The sequence below is a fragment of the Dermochelys coriacea genome, chromosome 25 (genome assembly GCF_009764565.3).
Source record: "Dermochelys coriacea isolate rDerCor1 chromosome 25, rDerCor1.pri.v4, whole genome shotgun sequence".
In the NCBI taxonomy this organism is placed as follows: Eukaryota; Metazoa; Chordata; order Testudines; family Dermochelyidae; genus Dermochelys; species Dermochelys coriacea.
Genome location: NC_050092.1, coordinates 14,578,921 through 14,598,940, shown reverse-complemented (window position 1 = coordinate 14,598,940; position 20,020 = coordinate 14,578,921). Strand labels below are relative to the sequence as shown.

Genomic DNA, 20,020 nt, shown 5'->3' with positions numbered 1-20,020 from the left:
GTCTCCGTAGGTCCTCTGAGAGGCTCTGCAACAGAGGGAGGGGGTGGCCATAACACGTAGCTTTGAGAGTGAAGAAATAAAATAAGGAAAATCCCCAAATGCCCCCAATCCTACTAAAAGGGGGGCGTGGGAGAGAAGAGGGAGAAAAGATTTGCAGACGTGTGAATAGCGTGGCACTGTTGTACAATGAAGAAGGCTCTGTAGCTTGAAGGCATGTTCTGAAGCAGAGTGGTAGATGGTGACTCTTCCTTACTTTTGCCAGTCAGGCCATTTCTTCTCTATCAGATGGTGACAGCGATAAGTGTACGGTATATGTAGATGATCTCAAATTAGATACGAACAACCTTGCAAAGGCACTTTCAAATATTCAAGGCTTCCTTTTGTGTTTCATCATCTCTGGCATCCAACTTCTGCCTCTCCTCGTTTCTCATGTAGCACATAGCATGGAGAGGAAGGCCACACAGTATAATGTAGTGCACCATTATTTTGTGCCCTGTGGTATGACAGACAGACTGGTTTGAGCTTAATCTGTTTTTATCACAAATCCTCTTTTATTAACTGCGGTGTTGTGAGACACAAGGCAGTGCTTGTTCCTGCCTCTCCCCCTTGCCCCCCCGCCTCTTGGTTTCTCTGCGCTTCTTCTTCTGTTTCCTGTGGTTGTGATTATTTGTCTTCATTGGACTTAGGGTTTCCAGTTTGAGCAGTTTATTTTGTGACAGTTTTGGGGTGGTACTTTTCAGTACACCTAGCACACATGGGCAACAATAACCCTCCTTATGCTATTGGATTTTTCATGTGTTTTATCAGAGGAGTTAAAGTGACTTTAATTGTTGGATCCTTTGCATCTTTTCACCCAAAAGTGTAAACATGAAGTAGACAGAGGAATTGTTGAGCATGGGGCAAGGAGGTATAACTAGGAGTAACGGGATGAAACTAAATGAAGGAGGAATATTGGTACGGGGCGAACTTGTGAACAGTGAGATGTCAGGCCTGCCTTACACACAGCTTTTGTTCCACTTGACCTATTTTGTTCTGGGGTGTGATATTTTTCACCAAGATAGTTACACCAGCACAACCCCTAATGGGGCTCAGTTAGACTGTTGTAAAGTGGCTTATGCCATTATGGCTAATTCCCCATCCTGGATGGGAAAAATTGTCCCAGGTTAGATTCATAGAGTTTAAGGCCAAGGACCATTAGATCAGCTAGTCTGATCTGTGTATCACAGAGCACTAAATTTCGCCCAGTTTAATCCTGTGTTGAGCCAAACAACTTGTATTTTGACTAAGGAAAAACTTGTGTTTGGCTAAAGCAGATTTCCAAGACAGACAGACTAGCCCAGCTTTAGTGGCTTGAACTATATCCTATAGTGAAAGCAGTGCAGCCCTTGTGTGTAGACAAGGCCTTATACTGTGGAATAGTCTCCCACGGGGAGATGGATGTTTAAAACTAAACAGGACAGACTCCTGAAGAATGTTCCATTAATGAGATATCCTGCCCTGGGGGAGGGACCAGATGTAACCTAGTAAGTCTCTTCCATCTTCACTTTCCAAGATTAACAGCTAATAAGAGGAGATGTTTTAAGCCATGTTTTACCTGAATCTTTCTTTTTAAGCTTCTCATTTAAATTGGACTTGGTCCAATAGTTATTTCACAGGGTACAGAGATGCGTAAAGCTTCATGTGCTCCAACCTCATTTGTCTTTAGCTGCTGAAGGGGGCAAGGGCATCTTAATACAAGCTACATGCATTTCTGCTCACAAGGAGAAATGGGTGGGGACAAGTGACATTTTCACTGAAGTAAAACCGATGCCAGAAGTGTATTGAACTTTATGAACTAAGACTTCGTCCTACTGGTAGGTAGCTGATTTGTAACAGTGAATTATGTATACCCTAGAGGGATGCTGCCACACTTCACTGCCCCCCAGATATAACCATACATTAATAGCCCTGATGGACCCCAAAGTGCTCTACAGTTGACATGCATGTGGCACTCCTGATTAAGGCAGCTGCCTCGTGGGCAGAGCATGACAGCTGACCAGAATGCTGGCCAACCTCTCAGGACTCTGATGGATTTTCTTTATCTCTTGCTGCCATAATGCACTGCATACAGGAAACTGCCATCTGATCACAACTAAGCAGTTGGCAAGTTGTGTTCACGGCTCCTTATTGGCTAAGAACTGGGCACATCCTGCTGATTTTGCTACCCTGTCGTCTCTTCCCTCCAGCTGACCTGCTTGTTTGTCTCATCCACTTCTTCTGTCTCTTGGTTTAGCTTGCAAGCTCTTTGAACAGGGACTGTCATTTCATATATATTTGTACAGCCCCTAGCACAATGGGGCCCAACCTGTTTGGCCTCTAGGCACTACCCCAATATAAATGTTAGTAACACCAATCCTTCCCCCACCTATTCGGTTAGAATACCAAATGCACTCATAGTATGGCTTGCATCTCCAGATGAGCTTGGCAGCAGTTAATCTCTAGGTAAAAGATGCACTGAACGTACATCCGTAGATTACTGTGTAAATACTACATCAGCAACTCATCAGGTTCTACAGGACCCCTCTGGAACTCTCTGTCACTCCCTCCCCATTCCACAAAATATGCTAATTAGGGATGTAAATATCATTAAAAAAATTAACTGGTTAAACGATTAAAATTATGTCAGTTAACCGAGGTCCCTCCAGCTGGCGCGGCGTGGCTGGGGCTGGGGTCCCTCTGATAGGCCTGGCACAGCTGGGGCTGAAGCTGTTGCAGCTGGCTGACTGGCCTGGCATGGCTGGGGCTGCTGTGGCCAGCATGGCCGGGTCATGGGGCTGGGGTCCCGCTGGTCAGCTGATGCGGCCAGGGCTGGGGCTCCTCCAGGTGGCGTGCAGGGGGTTAATGGTTAAGGTTGGTTGACAGTAAGTCTAATGCTTACCGGTTAACCTTTTACATCCCTAATGCTAAATAAAATCTGATGATCAATAGTCTGAAAAAAGAATAATTTCTGCAAATCGAAATCCTGGCTTGGACACTGAGGTTCCTTCCAAAAGACAGAGAAGTGTGGGATGTTGAGCAAAATGACAAGAATAAGTGAACAGTGGGTCAAATTTGAAAATAGGCCTCAAAAGTTTTGCAAACCCTATCCCCAGTGTGGTGTGATTTCAAAGGTTGCAGGTCCAGCATCGGACAGGCTTGAAAATTCAGCCTAGACCCGTGCTCCTCAAAGTGGTGGTCTGTGGACCAGTGGCGGTCCACGAGCCATCGGCTGCCGGTTCGTGCGCACATTGGGAAAAAAAATTGCCAGTCCCCCACATCAGAGAGCTTGAGAAGCACTGAGCTAGACAATATACATCTTAACTGTAATTGTCTGCCCAGCTGCATGGAGGATCTGGGCTCTGATGTTCTGCTCTTCCTGTCTGTGTGGGGAAACTCACAGCTGCCAGTGAGAACCCTACATGTAGCAGGTAAGGAAGCGGAGTCAAGGCCCAGCATGTGGATCTGAGGGGAGAATTTTCTCCATAGCAAAGAACATGCACAGGATATTTCAAGAAACCCAAGAAGATATTGACATGGGGAGGAGTCTAGTTACAGTGCAATGCCAAATGCTGCACTAAATGGCAATGTCAGAGTTTGCATTCCCTCTTCGATTTGGTCAAGCTGGTGTGAAGGAAGCACTGATTAGGGGTTAGCAGGGCTGGCCTTAGGATATACAGGATGCTAAACTGCTGCAGCATGGAATGTGCTATGACTTGAGCCCCCCTCCAGCCAGGCTGCTGCGGAGATTGAGCAGTCAGTTGCGTTCCCCTCCAGTATCAAGGCCAGAGTTGGAGGTCCGGATGGGCTCTGTTAGTTAGTCACAACTGTGGGGTCCCAGCAGTGTGTGTGAATTGTTTGGCCCTGTTTGCTGGTGTTTAGGCTGGCTCTGATCTGCTAGCTGAGAAGCCCATGTCAGCTGCAGGCTGACAGCTTGTTGTCAGTAATGTGAAAATGTAATTTAAAAATTCAGAAATCTGTCTGGGATTGGGGGAGTGACAGCTAAGCTGTGGACATCATCATGTTCTGCGCTGCATTTGAGCTGGAGAACCCGGTATGATTGCTGTCAAACTGCTTTACATCACAGCATCTTCCCCAGCAAGTAGCTCCATAGGTGTATCACACGTTTTAAATTTAAAAAACCAGTCTGTTTCTCTTGTTCTGTTTTTAGCATGGCTGACAAGAACAGCGCCCTGAAATGCACGTTCTCTGCTCCTGGCCACAGCACCACTCTCCTGCAAGGACTGGCCTCGCTCCGGGCTCAGGCTCAGCTGCTTGATGTCATCCTCACTATAAATAACGAAGTGTTTCAGGTTCATAAAGTTGTCTTGGCTGCCTGCAGTGACTACTTCAGGTGAGAATCTGACAGGAAAGCAGAACCAGGCATCTCTTCCTTTGCCTTTCCTCCTTTACTCTAGGAAAGTTGGTGGGTTGTGAAATTAAGGGCTGGCTGCTCACTCACACTGAGTTGCACCTTAGTCACAGTGAAGTCAGTGTGCGGAGCGAGCAACTATTCAATATTCAATTCTAGGTCTTGATCTCCTTTTGGAGGCTGCACGGGCAGTGCTCTCTGCCTGTCGGAGAGGGAAACTAAGTGGCTGTTCCAGCTGATTATGGAGGGTCATCGAGTGGCTCTGAGCTGAAAGGATGGTGGCCACATCCACAAGAGCCTCCAGGGGAGAAGTTAGGTAGCAATAATGCAAATGCTAGCTTGTTATTTTCAACTATTACATGTCATTTTATCTAAGGTGTTATGGCCCCCATTAAGAACATCAGAATGGCCACCTGGGGTCAGACCAGTGGTCCATTTAACCCAGTATCCTGTGTCTGACCAGTGTCAGATGCTTCAAGAGGGAATGAACAGAACAGGGCAATTACTGAGTGCTCCATCCCCTGTCGTCCATTGCTAGGTTTAGGGACACCCGGAGCATGGGGTTGCATCCCTGACTATCTTGGCTAATAGCCACTGATGGACGTGTCCTCCAGGAACTGAGCTAATTCGTTTTTTTTAACCTAGCTATACTTTTGGCCTTCACAACATCCCCTGGCAATGAGTTCCACAGAGTGACTGTGCTTTGTATGAAGAAGCACTGCCTTGTGTTTGTTTTAAACCTTCTGCCTTTCATCAGGTGACCCCTAGTTCTTGTGTTATGGGAAAGGATAAATTACACTTCCCTGCTCACCTTCTCCACACCAACCATGTTTTTATAGACCTCGGTCATATTCCCTCTTAGGCGTCTCTTTTCTCATCTGAATGTCCAAGTCTTCTTCATCTCTCATTCCCAGCGTAGCTGAGCCTCACAGTTTGGCTGGACGTATCCTTCCAGCACCCCTGGGAGGTGAGGCAGGGCTGTCACCCTCTTGGTACCAATGCAGAATGGAGGCAAAAAAATGAGCTAACTTGCCCTAGGCCAGACCTGGAGTGAGTTTGAGGCAAAGCAGGGTGCTGGACCCAGCTGTCCTGAGTCACTAGCTAACATCCTCGCCCGGGGCCCTCCAACCTCTCTGTCAAACTGTTATTAACTGACAGCGCATTTGAGAGCGCGATCGCTTCCTGACAGAGAGGCGGCAGTTCCAAACGCTAAAGGGTACTGGGGGTCCAGCAGGTGTTTTGATCCGAAGAGCCTGAGTTTCATTGGAGTTCCTGCTGAACGGCCGTTCAACACTGGGAGCTAAAGGGGCAAAGGGCCCAGTAGGTGGAGTCTGCAGTCCCTGGAAGTGCCGGCTCCTGCCGGGCCTGAGGGGCTTGGCTGCTGGATCCCAATGACCAAGAACTTCAAGCACTGTGTGCAGGGACGTCTCCTTGATTTTTCCACCACATTTTGCTGCTGGTCCGGGCTGCCTTATTGTGTGTCTGTTTTCTTAGCCAATCCAGGAGCTGTGTTTTTTCCCATTATCGTGAGCCCTAAAGGTTTATTGCTCTCCCCTAACGGGCAGGCGATTAACAATGGAGATGATCTTCCACCAAATGCTAATAGCACCATTTGTATTCATAAAGGCTGTCTCAGTGCCATTGCTCGTGTGTTCTCACTGCCAACCATAATTGCCTAGTAGGGTTCTTTTACAACCTCTGTTGTGTTAAGTAAGGCTGTCCTGGGGAACAACGATAGCATAATCTAGCCTTTGAAAATACCCTGCTTTTTATTCAGAAAGGTGTTGGGGAGAGGGGGGGCAGAGCAATAAATGCCTCTTTCATACATTTCTGTAGCCAGTATTTCAGACCCATAACACCTTTTACAGGAATTGCATGATTTCACTATTTCATAGAATCATAGGACTGGAAAGGACCTCGAGAGGTCATCCAGTCCAGTCCCCTGCCTGTTTCCTTCTTCACATTAAGCTTCTCTACCCCACAAATACGTCTGCATCCCAGGTGGGCCGAAAACCAGGGCCGCCCGGGGAGGGCGGGGGGGCGGGCGGGCGGGCAAGTGGGGCAATTTGCCCCGGGCCCCGCAGGGGCCCCAGGAAGAATTTTCGGTGGCAATTCAGTGGCGGGGGATCTTTCGGTGCCACCGAACGCATCCGGAGCAGAAGAACCTCCACCCTTGAAGACTCCAGACTCCCTGAATCCTCTGGGCGGCCCTGCCGAAACTGCTCTGGGAGATGATTATGTGGAGGGATTGTAATATAATGCTCCTTTCTGTTGCATGGACATACAACACCAGTCAATAGTATTATTGGTCACTGGGCCATGGAAGGCCCATTTTATCCCCAGGTCTCCCACTCAGCTCAGCTGTTTGGGTGCCCACACTGGACTGCACCAATCCTTTTGGCACAGTTTGGGGAGGGGAATTGCAACTCCCTTGCCTCTGATGAAACCCCCAAGCTATTATTTTACTCCTGTATCTAACTCCTTGAAGGTACAAAATCAGTTTCCTTCTCCCCAAGGTGCCCCAATTTAGGTAGCAGTGACTGCCTATTTAGACCTTTTAAATCAAAGCAAAGGTCATTGGAGAACATGTCAAACAAAATCCCCATGAAAAGCCTAACTCCTCCAAACTGCCAAATAGTTGTGAGGTTGGGGAGGGGCACTTTCCCCCTTCCCGGCTCTTTTAGGGTCTATCTACCCTGCAAGCTAAGGTGTAACTGTAGTGTGGGTATGCCGGCCCATGCCAGCTTTCATCTGGATAGTGGGGGTAACCAAAGCAGTGAAGACAGGCTCGCCATCCCGTTACTAGCCTGCCAGGGACCCTGGCTCCGTACTTCGGTTGCTGGCTTGTGCTGAAGGCTGAGCCACCATGTCTTCACTGCGATGATTACCCGCACTAGCTAAGTGAAAGGTAGTGTGAATATTCCTCCAGGCGCTGCAGAGACACCTTGACTGGCCGTGTAGATATACCTTTAGTGTGGCTGCTCCTTGACGTTTCTGCAGCTTCCTGCAGCAGCCCCATGGTGATGTACAAATCCAAGAGGGTGGAACTTGGAAGAGAGAGGCAAAGGGGGCAAGGTGGGGGTGTGAGGCCATGAGGTGGGGGGAAGCACATGTCCATTAAAAGCCCTTTTTGAATTGCAGACCCTTTGGACCTTTATGCAGCCTGAGCCTGGTTTTGGTTAAAGTGGCTCCTCGTTGCTTCTCCAGCAACCTGTTTGCAAGAGGTGTTTGCTCCCTGTGCCCCTCTGGCAACACTAGCTGAGGCATGTGTTCACAAAGCAAACCTTTGCACTCAAGCTTCCCAGAAGTAACATAAACGGCGCCTAAGTTTAATGTAAACTTGTAAATGACATGCGGCAACAGCCCCATCATGCCCACAGAGTGAGAATCTGGGAAACGCAGAACCTACCTAGAACAGCTTACTAGCTTTGCCTGCAGCACTTGGCTCTGCATGTACCGCCTGTGGAATTTAGAAGCCTCCTGATGAGGGGATCCAGGGTCTAATCTGTGCAAGGCCTGGTCAACTGATTTGCTCACAGCTGTGCTGTAACTAGATATTGTTTTTAATTGCCTGCTAGCTCCCTGCCTTCCTCCTGCAATACAACAGCAGCTTTTGGAAGATGTTGCAAACTCACAGTTTCATAGGGAGTGGAGAATAACCCTCAAAAACAGCAGTGTAGCTGCACTAGCGTGCAGGGAAGCACGTAATTGGAGCAAATGTTTGTAGCTAAGTAGTTCTCGACCTCCTCATATAAAAACACTGATGGTCCTTTAATAGGCTTGGTCCAAATATTTCTGTGAAGTGTAAGACTCGGCAACTGATGCCTGGCACTCCTAGAGTGGTGGGTGTATAAAGGCTGTGGCCAAAGTGTGCTGGGCATTAGCTTCCGGCAGGATGTCTCAGTGACTGGCCAGCAGCGTGCTCTCTGCAGTTCTCTATCACAATTACCAAATGGAATTTTACAGTCAAGAAAAATCAGATCCTTGTATTGAGATTTGCAGCCAATTGCAAAGTTCTCCATGTGTCCAGAATCTTAAAGCCATTAATAAGTTTACACACAATACAGTGGGCCAAACTGAAATCCTTGTCTGAAACACCCTGCTCCATGTAAATCCAAAGCATCATTGAACCCCCAAATACCAGGGCCTGTAGAAATCTCTGCACTCCCATTGCACCCACAAAACCCCCATTTGCACTTGCAAATCAGGAATTTAGGTGTGCAGTTACCCCTGGTGGTTTTTGCAGGAGCAGGATTGAGACCTTATTTTTTTATAACTGGAATATTTAATTTTTAACCTTCATTGTATGTTCTGTCATAAATTTAGTATCCATTATTTCGTGCTCCCATTTCTCTTCGGCAGTTAGGCCTTTCAAGATGCTGTGCTTTGATTACCAGCCCCTCTCTTCCCCCCCCACCAAAAAAAAAACCAAAAAACAAAACAACTTAAGGTAGACAGTGCATCACTTTACGCATGATTGGAAACAAAAATTTCTCTTGTGTTTTTGACCTTCAGGGCAATGTTCACAGGAGGGATGAGAGAAACCAGCCAAGATGTGATTGAACTGAAAGGGGTATCCGCAAAAGGACTGAAACGCATAATAGACTTTGCTTATAGTGCTGAAGTGACTCTCGATCTTGATTGTATTCAGGATGTGCTGGGAGCTGCAGTCTTCCTCCAGATGGTGCCTGTGATAGAGCTCTGTGAAGAGTTCCTGAAGTCCGCAATGAGTGTTGAAACGTGTCTTAATATCGGGCAGATGGCCACCACCTTCAGTCTCGCGTCCTTGAAGGAATCAGTAGACGCATTCACCTTTAGGCACTTCCTTCAGATTTCTGAGGAAGAGGACTTTCTTCACCTGCCCCTGGAGCGCCTTGTCTTCTTCCTGCAAAGCAATAAACTAAAGAGCTGCAATGAAATAGACCTCTTCCAAGCTGCCATCCGTTGGCTGCAGTATGACCAGTCCCGCCGTTCCAATGCCAGCCAGGTTCTCTGCCACATTCGCTTCCCGCTCATGAAATCGTCTGAGCTGGTGGACAGCGTTCAGACCCTGGACATCATGGTGGAAGATGTCCTGTGCCGGCAGTATTTGCTGGAGGCATTCAACTACCAGATCCTGCCCTTCCGCCAGCATGAGATGCAGTCTCCTCGAACCACCATCCGTTCCGACGTCGTGTCCCTCATCACCTTTGGCGGCACCCCGTACACTGACAACGACCGGACTGTGAGCGGCAAAGTGTATTACTTGCCAGACATCAATGTGCGTCAATTCAAGGAGCTCACTGAGATGGAGGTGGGCAGCAGCCATGCCTGTGTGGCTGTGCTCGACAACTTTGTCTATGTCGTGGGGGGGCAGCATCTGCAGTACCGCAGCGGTGAGGGAGCTGTAGATATCTGCTACCGCTATGACCCCCACTTGAACCAGTGGCTGCGCATCCAGGCCATGCAAGAGAGCAGGATACAATTTCAGCTGAATGTCTTGTACGGCATGGTGTATGCCACGGGCGGGAGGAACAGGTCGGGGAGCCTGGCCTCCGTAGAGAAGTACTGCCCCAAAAAGAATGAGTGGACCTATGTGTGCTCCCTCAAACGCAGGACGTGGGGGCATGCTGGGGCCACAGTGGGCGGCAAGCTGTACATATCCGGTGGATATGGAATATCAGTGGAAGACAAAAAAGCCCTGCACTGTTATGACCCGGCAGTTGATCAGTGGGAGTTTAAAACCCCAATGAATGAACCCAGAGTCCTGCATGCCATGGTCAGTGCAAATATGAGGATTTATGCCCTAGGAGGGCGCATGGACCATGTTGACCGTTGTTTTGATGTATTGGCTGTGGAATACTATGTGCCTGAAACTGACCAATGGACAACCGTGAACCCTATGCGGGCAGGTCAGTCAGAAGCTGGTTGTTGCTTGTTAGAAAAGAAGATCTATATTGTGGGAGGGTACAACTGGCACCTGAACAATGTAACGAGCATCGTGCAAGTGTATAACATGGAAACAGATGAATGGGAAAGGGACCTGCATTTCCCAGAGTCTTTTGCTGGCATAGCATGTGCTCCTGTTATACTGCCACAAATAACAACCCAGAGATAACCATGTGGGACTGTGCTGTCTGGGAGCTCCTCTCTTGTGTTGCATGTTCTCAGGACTGTGTGTTGTCTCTTTGTTGTTTGCAAATAAAGTTGTGTTTCGTTTGTTTGTTTCGGGGGGAGGGATGGCGGGGGAAGGGAGGAGGAAAATACTTTGCATTCCCTTATCCAGGAAATCTCCTCTTCCTCCTATGTAGCCTTCTGACGGTGTGTTCCCTCAGAAGCACTTGTTGGCCAGTTAGACTTAACATATGCTACAGCTAGACAAGGCTCTTCGTTGTTGTCCTGGACGGGGAGGATGCATTTCTCTGACTGCCCATCTTTTTAACGAGGTCTTGCATTGCAGGCAGTGACCGCTCAGGAGCGTGTTAAGTACTGTGGGATGTTTAGATGAGTTCTGATGTGATTTCAGTAATGTTTCACAATTCCAAAAGCTCACTGGAGTGTGTAGATTTGTGTCATCGTCTTGTTTTTAACCAACAAAACCAAACTCTTTATAACATACTGACCTCCAGAAGCAATAAGGGGATGCTGGAAACTAGATGAGGTGCTTGGATTATGACGCACGTTCTTGGCTTCCCAAGAAGTGATTTTTTTTCTTTCCTTTTGTCTAATAGGATACAGGTTCTTTCTGGCCACTGAGCTCTGTGTTGATTCTGTTTGCTCTTCACCAAATGGGACAATTTAATGAAGCTCCTTCTCCTGATAACCATGTAATGTCCTACTCAACAAAACTCCCCTCAATTGGAGCGCCCAAACTTTGCAACCCGGAGGGGCCATGTTGGCAGCTCGCCAGGAGCTGGAGTGCATTGCTAAACATGCATGATTTTCATAATTGCCAATAAAGTGTGTGACATCCCCAGCAGTAAGAACCTTGGAATTGGTAGCTGTTTGTACCCTGATGATATAGGCAGAAGGCACCCAGAGCTGCTTTCTAGGGCCCATTTACTGCGTCTTTCGCATCTCCTTCCCCTTTGAGTGCATTTCCCTTCCCTCCCCTATGCAAATTTACCCAAACTGGGTTTTTTTAAATACTACCAAAGAGCCAGTGGTGCTTGTCCTACTGCGAAAAGGTTCCCCAGCCACCCAATTTATGAATAAGAAACATCCGCTTCTAATACAACAGAACTCTGTGAAACGTAAAGTTCTGTCGCCCCAAAATGTTTTACTCTTTAACTAGAGATTCATTTTAAGAGGGCTTTGCAGTGTGTGAAATATATTTGTGTTTTCTGCACATAGAAGGTTTTTACTTCTCAGATATGTTCTTTTTTCAGGTCAGTTTTCTAAGCAAATTAACCTGTTGGTAAATTGAAGTTTCTCCTTGTATCAGGAATTCTGTGCCAAGGGCTTCATTATATTTCTCTTTTTTGGTGTATGCAAAATGTTGAGAAACAGTTACGTTCTGGCATTATATAAATGCTGAGCTGTCACCTTTTATAGGGAGTATAAAATGTCTGTTTTGCTAATGTATCATTAATCAGGCCTATTTCTGCCCAAGTGATAAAGCATGAACTTCATAATTCAAATTAATTTTCAGATATCTTTCTCTAGGACTTAAATTCAGGTATTTGAAAAAGCGATAGAGTAAGTATGCATGTTACCCGGCTAACCTGGTGAAATGTAATTCTCCATCTTCATTCCATATTTTGCCAGTGATGAATGAATAAAAATAAAGCCCCCATTTTGCTGCAGACGTACTAGAGATGCTGCAAAGAAGGTGGCTTACCAACAAATGGACAAAATTTGAGAAGAAAGAAATGTTAATAGAAGCACTAAAACAACAAAATATTTATTAAAATATTCTACCTCTACATGTTAATCAGACGTGAGTAAACCCCAAATGTAATCTGCCCTTTTTCTTCCAGTTGCAAAGTTCATGCAACTTTGCATGGGTTTCCTCCCAGAGGAACACTTCAGTGCTCTTTCCTATTTTTTTTTCTAACCTTCATATAAATACTCTTTCTATGCCAGCAATGCAGAGCCGAAGAGCAGCCCTCTGATAACAAACCAAGGTGCATATTCCCAGTGCTCACAAACTACCTTACAGTAAACAAACCAGAGAGCCTGCATGAAGGATGAGATAGGAACCTGGTGCTAAGGAAAATTGATTTTTTTTTTTCATTTCAAGCTTCGACAGTGGTGATTAAATTATTGCAGGGAAAGAGAAGAGGAATATACTTTAGAAATTATGAAAAATACATTCTTGGGGTCCTTTTTAAATTACCCTTGTGGAAAAAAAATCAGTTTGAATGCATCTTTGGAAGGGTGGCTTCCTTGATAGTGGGATAGAAAAAGCCATTCCAAAGTGGGCATTAATTAAGCAGACTTACTGTAGCTTGACACTTACCCACTGAACTAGCCTAGTCACTGTACTCCCTGTCAGTCCCCCATGGAATCTGTGCTAGGGTGGGTTTCCTGATTCCCTAGCCGGAGACTGCTGGCAGAGCAGTGCTATGCACCATCTGTGTGTTAATGGAATGTTCTTTTTATAGATCTATATCAAAATAAAATTATTTTTCATAACGTTAACTTTCAAAATTCTAGCTGCTCTGTATCTAAAAGAAACTGGCTGAACTCTTGTGAAAATGTGTATCTTGCATACCAGTAATAAAAGAAGTTTTACTCATGTAAAATACATAGTAATGGCTCTGAGCTGTTATATACATAAGCTCTGTTACGCTGAAAATAAACTGGGTTCTTTGCTGGATAGAAGCTACTTGAATGAACACAGGGTCTACATGAAAATGATACTGCTTTGTTTCTTGGATGCTCAGTTCAACAACTTTGAGCCTTAAAGGGACTTAGTGGGGGCAAAAGGTTCAGCTTTCCTGTATGCATTCTTCAGTTACAAGCCTGTCATCTGGGACTGAGTTTGCTTGGAAACCATCTACCTATTTTCAAGAACCATGGACCGATTTCGTGTAAATTTCTCCTTCTCTCCTTTGTCCTGACCTCGCTGGCTTTGTGCCTGTAATAGGACAGTCTTGTTTGATAACATAGTGATGGTGCTCAGTATAAATACGTAGATAGATTTGTCCAGTATTCATTTTGGGGAGGGGAAGGGGCAAGAAAGGACTTGCTTCACTTCTTATTTTTATTGTAGAACTCTGCACTGGCCACTTTTGGCTGGTGGAGCTGCACTCCGCGTGAACAGCAATTGGACTGGGATCCTCTCCCCTCAAAGCGTGAACAAAGCCAAACAAATGTTTGATTGCACTCTGAGTCATTTGTTAGATTCAGAGCAGCAATAAACATTACAGGGATAAACCCGATTTGGCACATTTTTAAATACACTTGAACAGATGGGGAGCGGTAAAAGCAAAGCGTCATTAGTTCTAGGTATTTGTGCAGCACAGGCATGTCCCATTAGGGGCTCATGGCACTACCAGGATAATAGCCTCTGTCATTTTATGGGCCTGAAAATGTACTTCAAACTGTAAAGAAAAATTGGAGCTCTTGGCAGTGTCCTGTGCTTGGCAGTGTCAGTTTCATACAGCAGTGTCATTTCATACTTTCCCAAAGCTCTGTCTGCTTCATAATCTACTTTAGTTTCCTCTACAATAGAACCTCGCTAATTCTCACTTAACAACTCCCCAGGCAGGCTAATGCTCACAAACATATCCCAGCCATCTCACCCCAATCCTCAAATTTAGAATGAATGAAAGCTCTCTTCTGCTAGTTCCGAGCACCCTGCCAATTATTTAAAATGACAAAATACAATACATTTGGCTCAGCCCTCTTAGCAAGCCACAGCACATTTATTCAAATACTCCCACACCCATCCAGTGGCCAGTATCTCAATCCATCTACCCCTCTTCAGATGCCGAATGAAACAAACAAGCCTGCAGTGTCCTCTGAAAGTTAGCAAATCCCAAGGCCTTTACTGAGAATGTCTTGCCAGCCACATCCCTCTCTGTTCTAGCAAGGGTGACCTAGCATCACTTGCTCTGCTGACTGAAACTGTGGCAGCATATCATGGGGAGATGCTGTCTGATGAGATGTCATATTACTAAAACTCTGTTAATAACCATACTGATCTCCTTTGTAAAGCACTTTGAGATCTATGGATGAAAAGCACTAGTTTATGAAACATGAATGATTCAAATCTAACTATTTTCAGAATAAATGATCAAAGTATACTTTATGATGCTCCTTGGTGTTTTTAACTCACATTTGTTAGCAGACTTGTTAAGTGACCAACTTCTGTAAGTTAGGTTTCACGTCATTAGTGTGAATCAACAGGGTTTCACTGCAGGTGCCTTAAGGCAAGAGGAAAGCTAGTGTTACTCAATAAATCTACAGCTCTATTTAAAAAAAAGTGGAGCCCATCCCAGTATTTCAGCTGAATATGGGGCTTTTCCAGCAGTATCTCCTGATACTGCCTTTGCTGACGATCATTTTAGACCATTATTCAGGTGTTTGTAAATACCTCTTAAGGTCTCTTCCAGTCCTACATTTCTATGATTTACTTTGGGAAGAAACTTAATATGCAAGGTCCTCACCTGGGCATTGTTTTTTAACCAAACCCAACCTCCTCTAATTCCATTTGTTGTGACGATTCTTGCATCGGACTGTGCATTTTAAACCCTGCCTGGGCATAGCACTCAAACTGCAGACCCTGAAGCTTCCTGGTTTTCCATCCTCACCCCAAGCTACTGACTAAATTTCAATAGCACAAGTCTGGCACTTTTTACTTGAATATTTAAACAGAAGGGAATCACACAGTGAAGTTTGGAACTACATTTATGAGCCAGTTGTGATTTTTAACCTCATGACAGTTCAATCCCTGTACATTCCACAAAGTGGGCAAACGCTGCCTGAGGTCTCGGCTGTGGAGTGTGGCAAGGATCAGCTTGAAGACAGCTGCCAAACTAGCTTCATCTGCAGCCTGAAATTGGATTCAGATTGTAGGACAAAGAGTAAAGATTTAGTGCCCCAGGACTAGGCAGCACTGGGAGCCCAGAGTTGTGAACTGAAATGGAAATCGGACTAACTGCTGCAGCAAAAGTCTCTAAGGTTTTATCCCTGAGGGTTTGCAGCTGCGATTTCACACCCAGGTCCTGGCACATGGTTAGGTAGAGCAAATTCTGTGTCGTCTTAAAAATAAAACCTTTTTCATTTGTTTATGCAGACCAGGGGCCAAACTCTGCTTCTGGTTACACGGAGTTAACCACTTTGAAATCACTGGATTTACTCCAGATAAACGCTAGGGTAAGCAGAGCAGAATTTAGCCCTGTCAGCGCGTAGTGATATGTATCTTTTCCCAGTCACATTGCTTTGGAATTGTATCCAGGAGTTTTTTACATATGGTATCTGATAACTTTCTAATCAGACCACTGCTCTGTGTCTCTGTAGGAACAGATCTTGCCATTGTTTTAAGTGCATCATTTCCCCTTCATCACCAGCCTAGGATCTCAAAGCTGGAGACCTGTTAAACCTGCAGCCTTGGAGGGCACAGACTTACAGATTCAGCAGCCATTCATCTTGCTGAGTGGAAGTCTTGTGTTCAGAGTAAGCATTTTAATGGCAGTGTTAAGATACTGATGCATAAATAAATTTGTGGGTTTACCTGAGGGTTGAAGGAGATAAACTTGTAATGCAATTCGTGTAACTAACCTGTGTGCATGGTGTAGAATTTGTGGAAAGGATTTTTGCATTATATATGCATATTGGCAGTTTCTTAGGAAGCGAATGCAGTCAAATACCACAATGATGGGTGCATTATAACCACCTGGATAGGTGGAAATGCTTTCTGTTTGCTTAGGGAGGAGGAACTTTCTATCCTGCCCCTTTCTGTCTAGTCACCACTCATCACTTTGAGATCTGGATCGTAAAGTGACTGAATGCATCAGATGAAGTGAGCTGTAGCTCACGAAAGCTTATGCTCAAATTAATTTGTTAGTCTCTAAGGTGCCACAAGTACTCCTTTTCTTTTTGCGAATACAGACTAACACGGCTGCTACTCTGAAACCTGACTGATTAGAGAAATCTATTTAAAGTGCTTGTTTCCTAAGTGGAATGCGGAGTTGGAAATGGTTGACTTAAAAATCCCTAAACAAGACTGCCTCTTTTCCTGCTTCCCCAAACCTGACACGTTTTATTGTTTGTTCATTAGGTGTGTAAACTAGGCCAGTCAGGTTATTGCAGGTAATACAGGCTTTCTCTGCTTACCATATGGGCTTGAGAGGCTTCCCCATCAAGATCTGAGAGTTTTAGGTCATTGGGGAAGTTGTTGTTTGTCCTCTAGGGCTGCAGCTGTTGGGGTGGGGTGGGAACCTTATCACTGTCTGTAGCAGTAACATAGAAAATATTCCAGCCTTTACACCAGGGAATGAACACCATTCGGAAAAAGTAAGCTTTGACCCTGTAAATCCCTTTATGGGAGAGTTTCAGGTAGGAGCTTTGAATATAACCACAAAGCTGCGTTTAGTTTCCCAGGACAGGGGCGCAGTGACTTCTCTGCTTTGGTTTGTGACTTGCAGTTTGGGGAATCTGTCATTTGCATTGTGCAAAACAAGTAACTGCATTCTGCTTTGGATGGGAATTCTATGAACAAGTAAATAGGGTTTGAATGAATGAGTTGTATCTACCAAAGGGGAACCTTAAGAAACTGCTTAGGAAGTGCACCTATTTTGAGGTGCACTGGCCCAGTATTAGGAAAGCACTTAAGTCATCCAGTCAGTCATCCATTCCTATTCAGCAAAGCACTTAAGATTGTATTTCAAATTACCATAAGCACATTAAAATTAAGCATGTGCTCATGTGCTTTGCTGATGTAGGACTTAATCATGTGCTTAAAATTAAACACATGCTTAAGTGCTTTGCTGAATCAGAGCTTTAACTGCTAAAGACTCTGCTTCTCTGAAACTCAGTCTGCAAGTGAAGTTCAGACTCATACAGCATAGACAAAAAAGGAAAGGAGTACTTGTGGCACCTTAGAGACTAACAAATTTATTTGAGCATAAGCTTTCGTGAGCTACAGCTCACTTCATCGGATGCAATTTGTTAGTCTCTAAGGTGCCACAAGTCCTCCTTTTCTTTTTTGCGAATACAGACTAACACGGCTGCTACTCTGAAAACAGCATAGACAGCAATCTAGTTCTGGAAACCAATCAAATGGGTCCACAGTTGGTCTGTAAGTAGTTTCCTGGTTATGCTGAATAAACAACTTTCGGTAATGTTCCAGGGAGTGAAAGTTAAGACACTCAAACACCTGAACTGCTTGGGTTTTCCAGGCATTCTAGTTTATTTGGTGATCCAGTTCCAATGCAACAAATAAGACCTCTGCCTTCAGAAAGTTACTAAGTGCCTTCATTTTCTACCCCTCATCGGGGCAAATAAATCCAAATCATTCACAAAGGAGTAGATGTTTCTATGGCTAAAGAGAACATTCACAGTTACATTAGGTAAGAAATATGAGGGATCAAACCTTCACGCCTCAGGGCATGAGCTAACTGGCTGGGGCTAGGAACAAACTCCTGCTGTGGGCTGTTTATTCCAGAATGGTCCATTGTGGGGGATTCTTGCACCTTTCCTCTGAAGCATGTGGTGTGGGGCATTAAAACAGGATACTGGACTAGATAGACAATAGGTCTCCTTTGGCCTCTCAGCTGAGTCTGGACATCTGTCTACCGGGGACTAAGACCTATCAACTCAGAAGGCGGTTTTGAGGCTGCATTTCAGCAGTGGGTGAAGTAAGCCCTGTCTTGACAGCCTGTGAAGTTCCTTGAGAGCCAATGTCTACTGGATTAATGTTGTATAAGTGTAATGAATTATAATCTTTACAGAGAGACGTAGAAGGATACAAGAGACTGCTGCTCAGTGTAATTTGAAACCTCCCAACAGACAACCTGAGAGACCCCCATCCCAACACTGGGAATAGCAAGGAGGGATGCGGTCACCTTCAGGTTTGACTGTTACCATGTCAACTACCTCAGGTCAGATGCATCTAAAGCAGGGCCTTGTTTGCAATAAAACCTGATGCAAGCCTTTTAGCCCCTGTGCTTCTATAACTCCAGGTGATCTTCGGAGCCACCTTCAGCATTCTGGTCTGTCCTAATCTCAAAGATGCTTCCATCACAAAAGGTGTAGAGGGATGAGGTAGGTCTAGCTACCATCCCAGGGTGGCCCTGTTGTAGGGGAGAGATAGCTCAGTGGTTTGAGTATTGGCCTGCTAAACTCAGGGTTATGAGTTCAGTCCTTGAGGGGTCCATTTAGGGATCTGGGGCAAAAATTGGGGATTGGTCCTGCTTTGAGCAGGGGGTTGGACTAGATACCTCTCCTGAGGGCCTTTCCAACCCTGATGTTCTATGATAAGTTTTCCAGGGAGACCATCAGTATTCTCATATGGCCCATCTGTGCTCAAGGTGGAAAGAGGGGCACTCATATAAATAACATTCCTGGCCTCAGCTCATCATTTTGTCAAATACTTAGCACAGCATTTGCTGGGGGAAGGGTGAAACCTGGCACTGGGCTGAACTACCTCCTTGCCAGAGCCTTAATGCAATCAAGATTTATACAGGCTTCCAGGCCATGCATGCAGCTGTAGCCCAGACCCCACCCACACCCCATAATGTGCAACTATGAGTCGGAGAAAGAGTCCAGAAGCAAGTAAATGTGTGAATTTTCTGCAAGAAAAATTTAAAAATGATGTAAGAAGTTTTAACAAGTTTACAAATACTTGCCATGTAAATATCAGAAAGAAAACTGTTACCATGAACAGTTAGCATTTGTTTAGTGGGGCGTACTGGAATATAGTCATCATATCTTTCTATCTGACAGGCTGTTAGAATATTAGAGTGAAAATCATTGCAACATCTATAATGTCATTTCTAATGATTTGATTAAGTTCAACATATTTAACAGACCAGGCCTATCTATCAGCTGTTAATATTCAGGAACAATTGGAGAGGTGTGCTGGGTTGTTTTTTTTTTTTTTTTTGCAAGCAAGTGTACATTGAATATTGAATAAATGGTAATGAAATATCTATCTATCCTCAGTCTGTTTTGCTGGGTATGTAATTGATGTGTTAATTTGCCATAACCACAACCTCCCATATTTTCTGAATCATTCCTCTATGGTTAGGCTGTTTTTTATTTTTCCCATTAGTGGCTACCACTAACTGAGCAGCTCCTAGCAGATGAGAGACTAATTTTTCATTTCCTCTTGTGTAACCATTTCTATTAGGAAGCCCCAGAAGGATTACCAAGGGATCGTTAAACAAATTATTTTAAAATCATGGAATGTGTGCACAAGAACAAGAACTAGTTTAGCCATTGTAATTCATCCAATCACATCATAGGACGATGGAGCCAAAGCCACATGAGAAAACCACGGCTGGAAAAAAACCTGTGTTCTTCCACCATGCACCACCAGAGAAGCAGAAGACAGGGAAGGTGAAAGGTTCTGCCGCCTTTGGGATGACATCTAAGCAAATGGCCATCCACTGTCTTTCACCCCATGGAAGGAGAAAGGAAGTTGAATCAAGTTTAATCTTTAGCACTTAATCTTCTGATGCCAGTACCAGCAGATTGATATCT

At 45.1% G+C, this 20,020-nt stretch overlaps 1 protein-coding gene across 2 annotated transcripts in view; it reads left to right on the top strand.

The window, feature by feature from the left end:
• The window catches only part of KLHL26 (kelch like family member 26), a 29,785-nt gene extending 16,776 nt beyond the window's left edge, over positions 1-13,009 (top strand). The window contains exons 2-3 of one of the 2 annotated variants that reach the window (XM_038384509.2): positions 4,187-4,369; positions 8,903-13,009. In XM_038384509.2, coding sequence (XP_038240437.1) covers positions 4,187-4,369; positions 8,903-10,484 — 1,765 coding nt within the window. In that variant the 3' untranslated portion in view covers positions 10,485-13,009. The remainder of the gene's footprint in view (positions 1-4,186; positions 4,370-8,902) is intronic. The other variant, XM_038384510.2, reaches the window with a different exon arrangement.
• Positions 13,010-20,020: the final 7,011 nt, after the last annotated feature.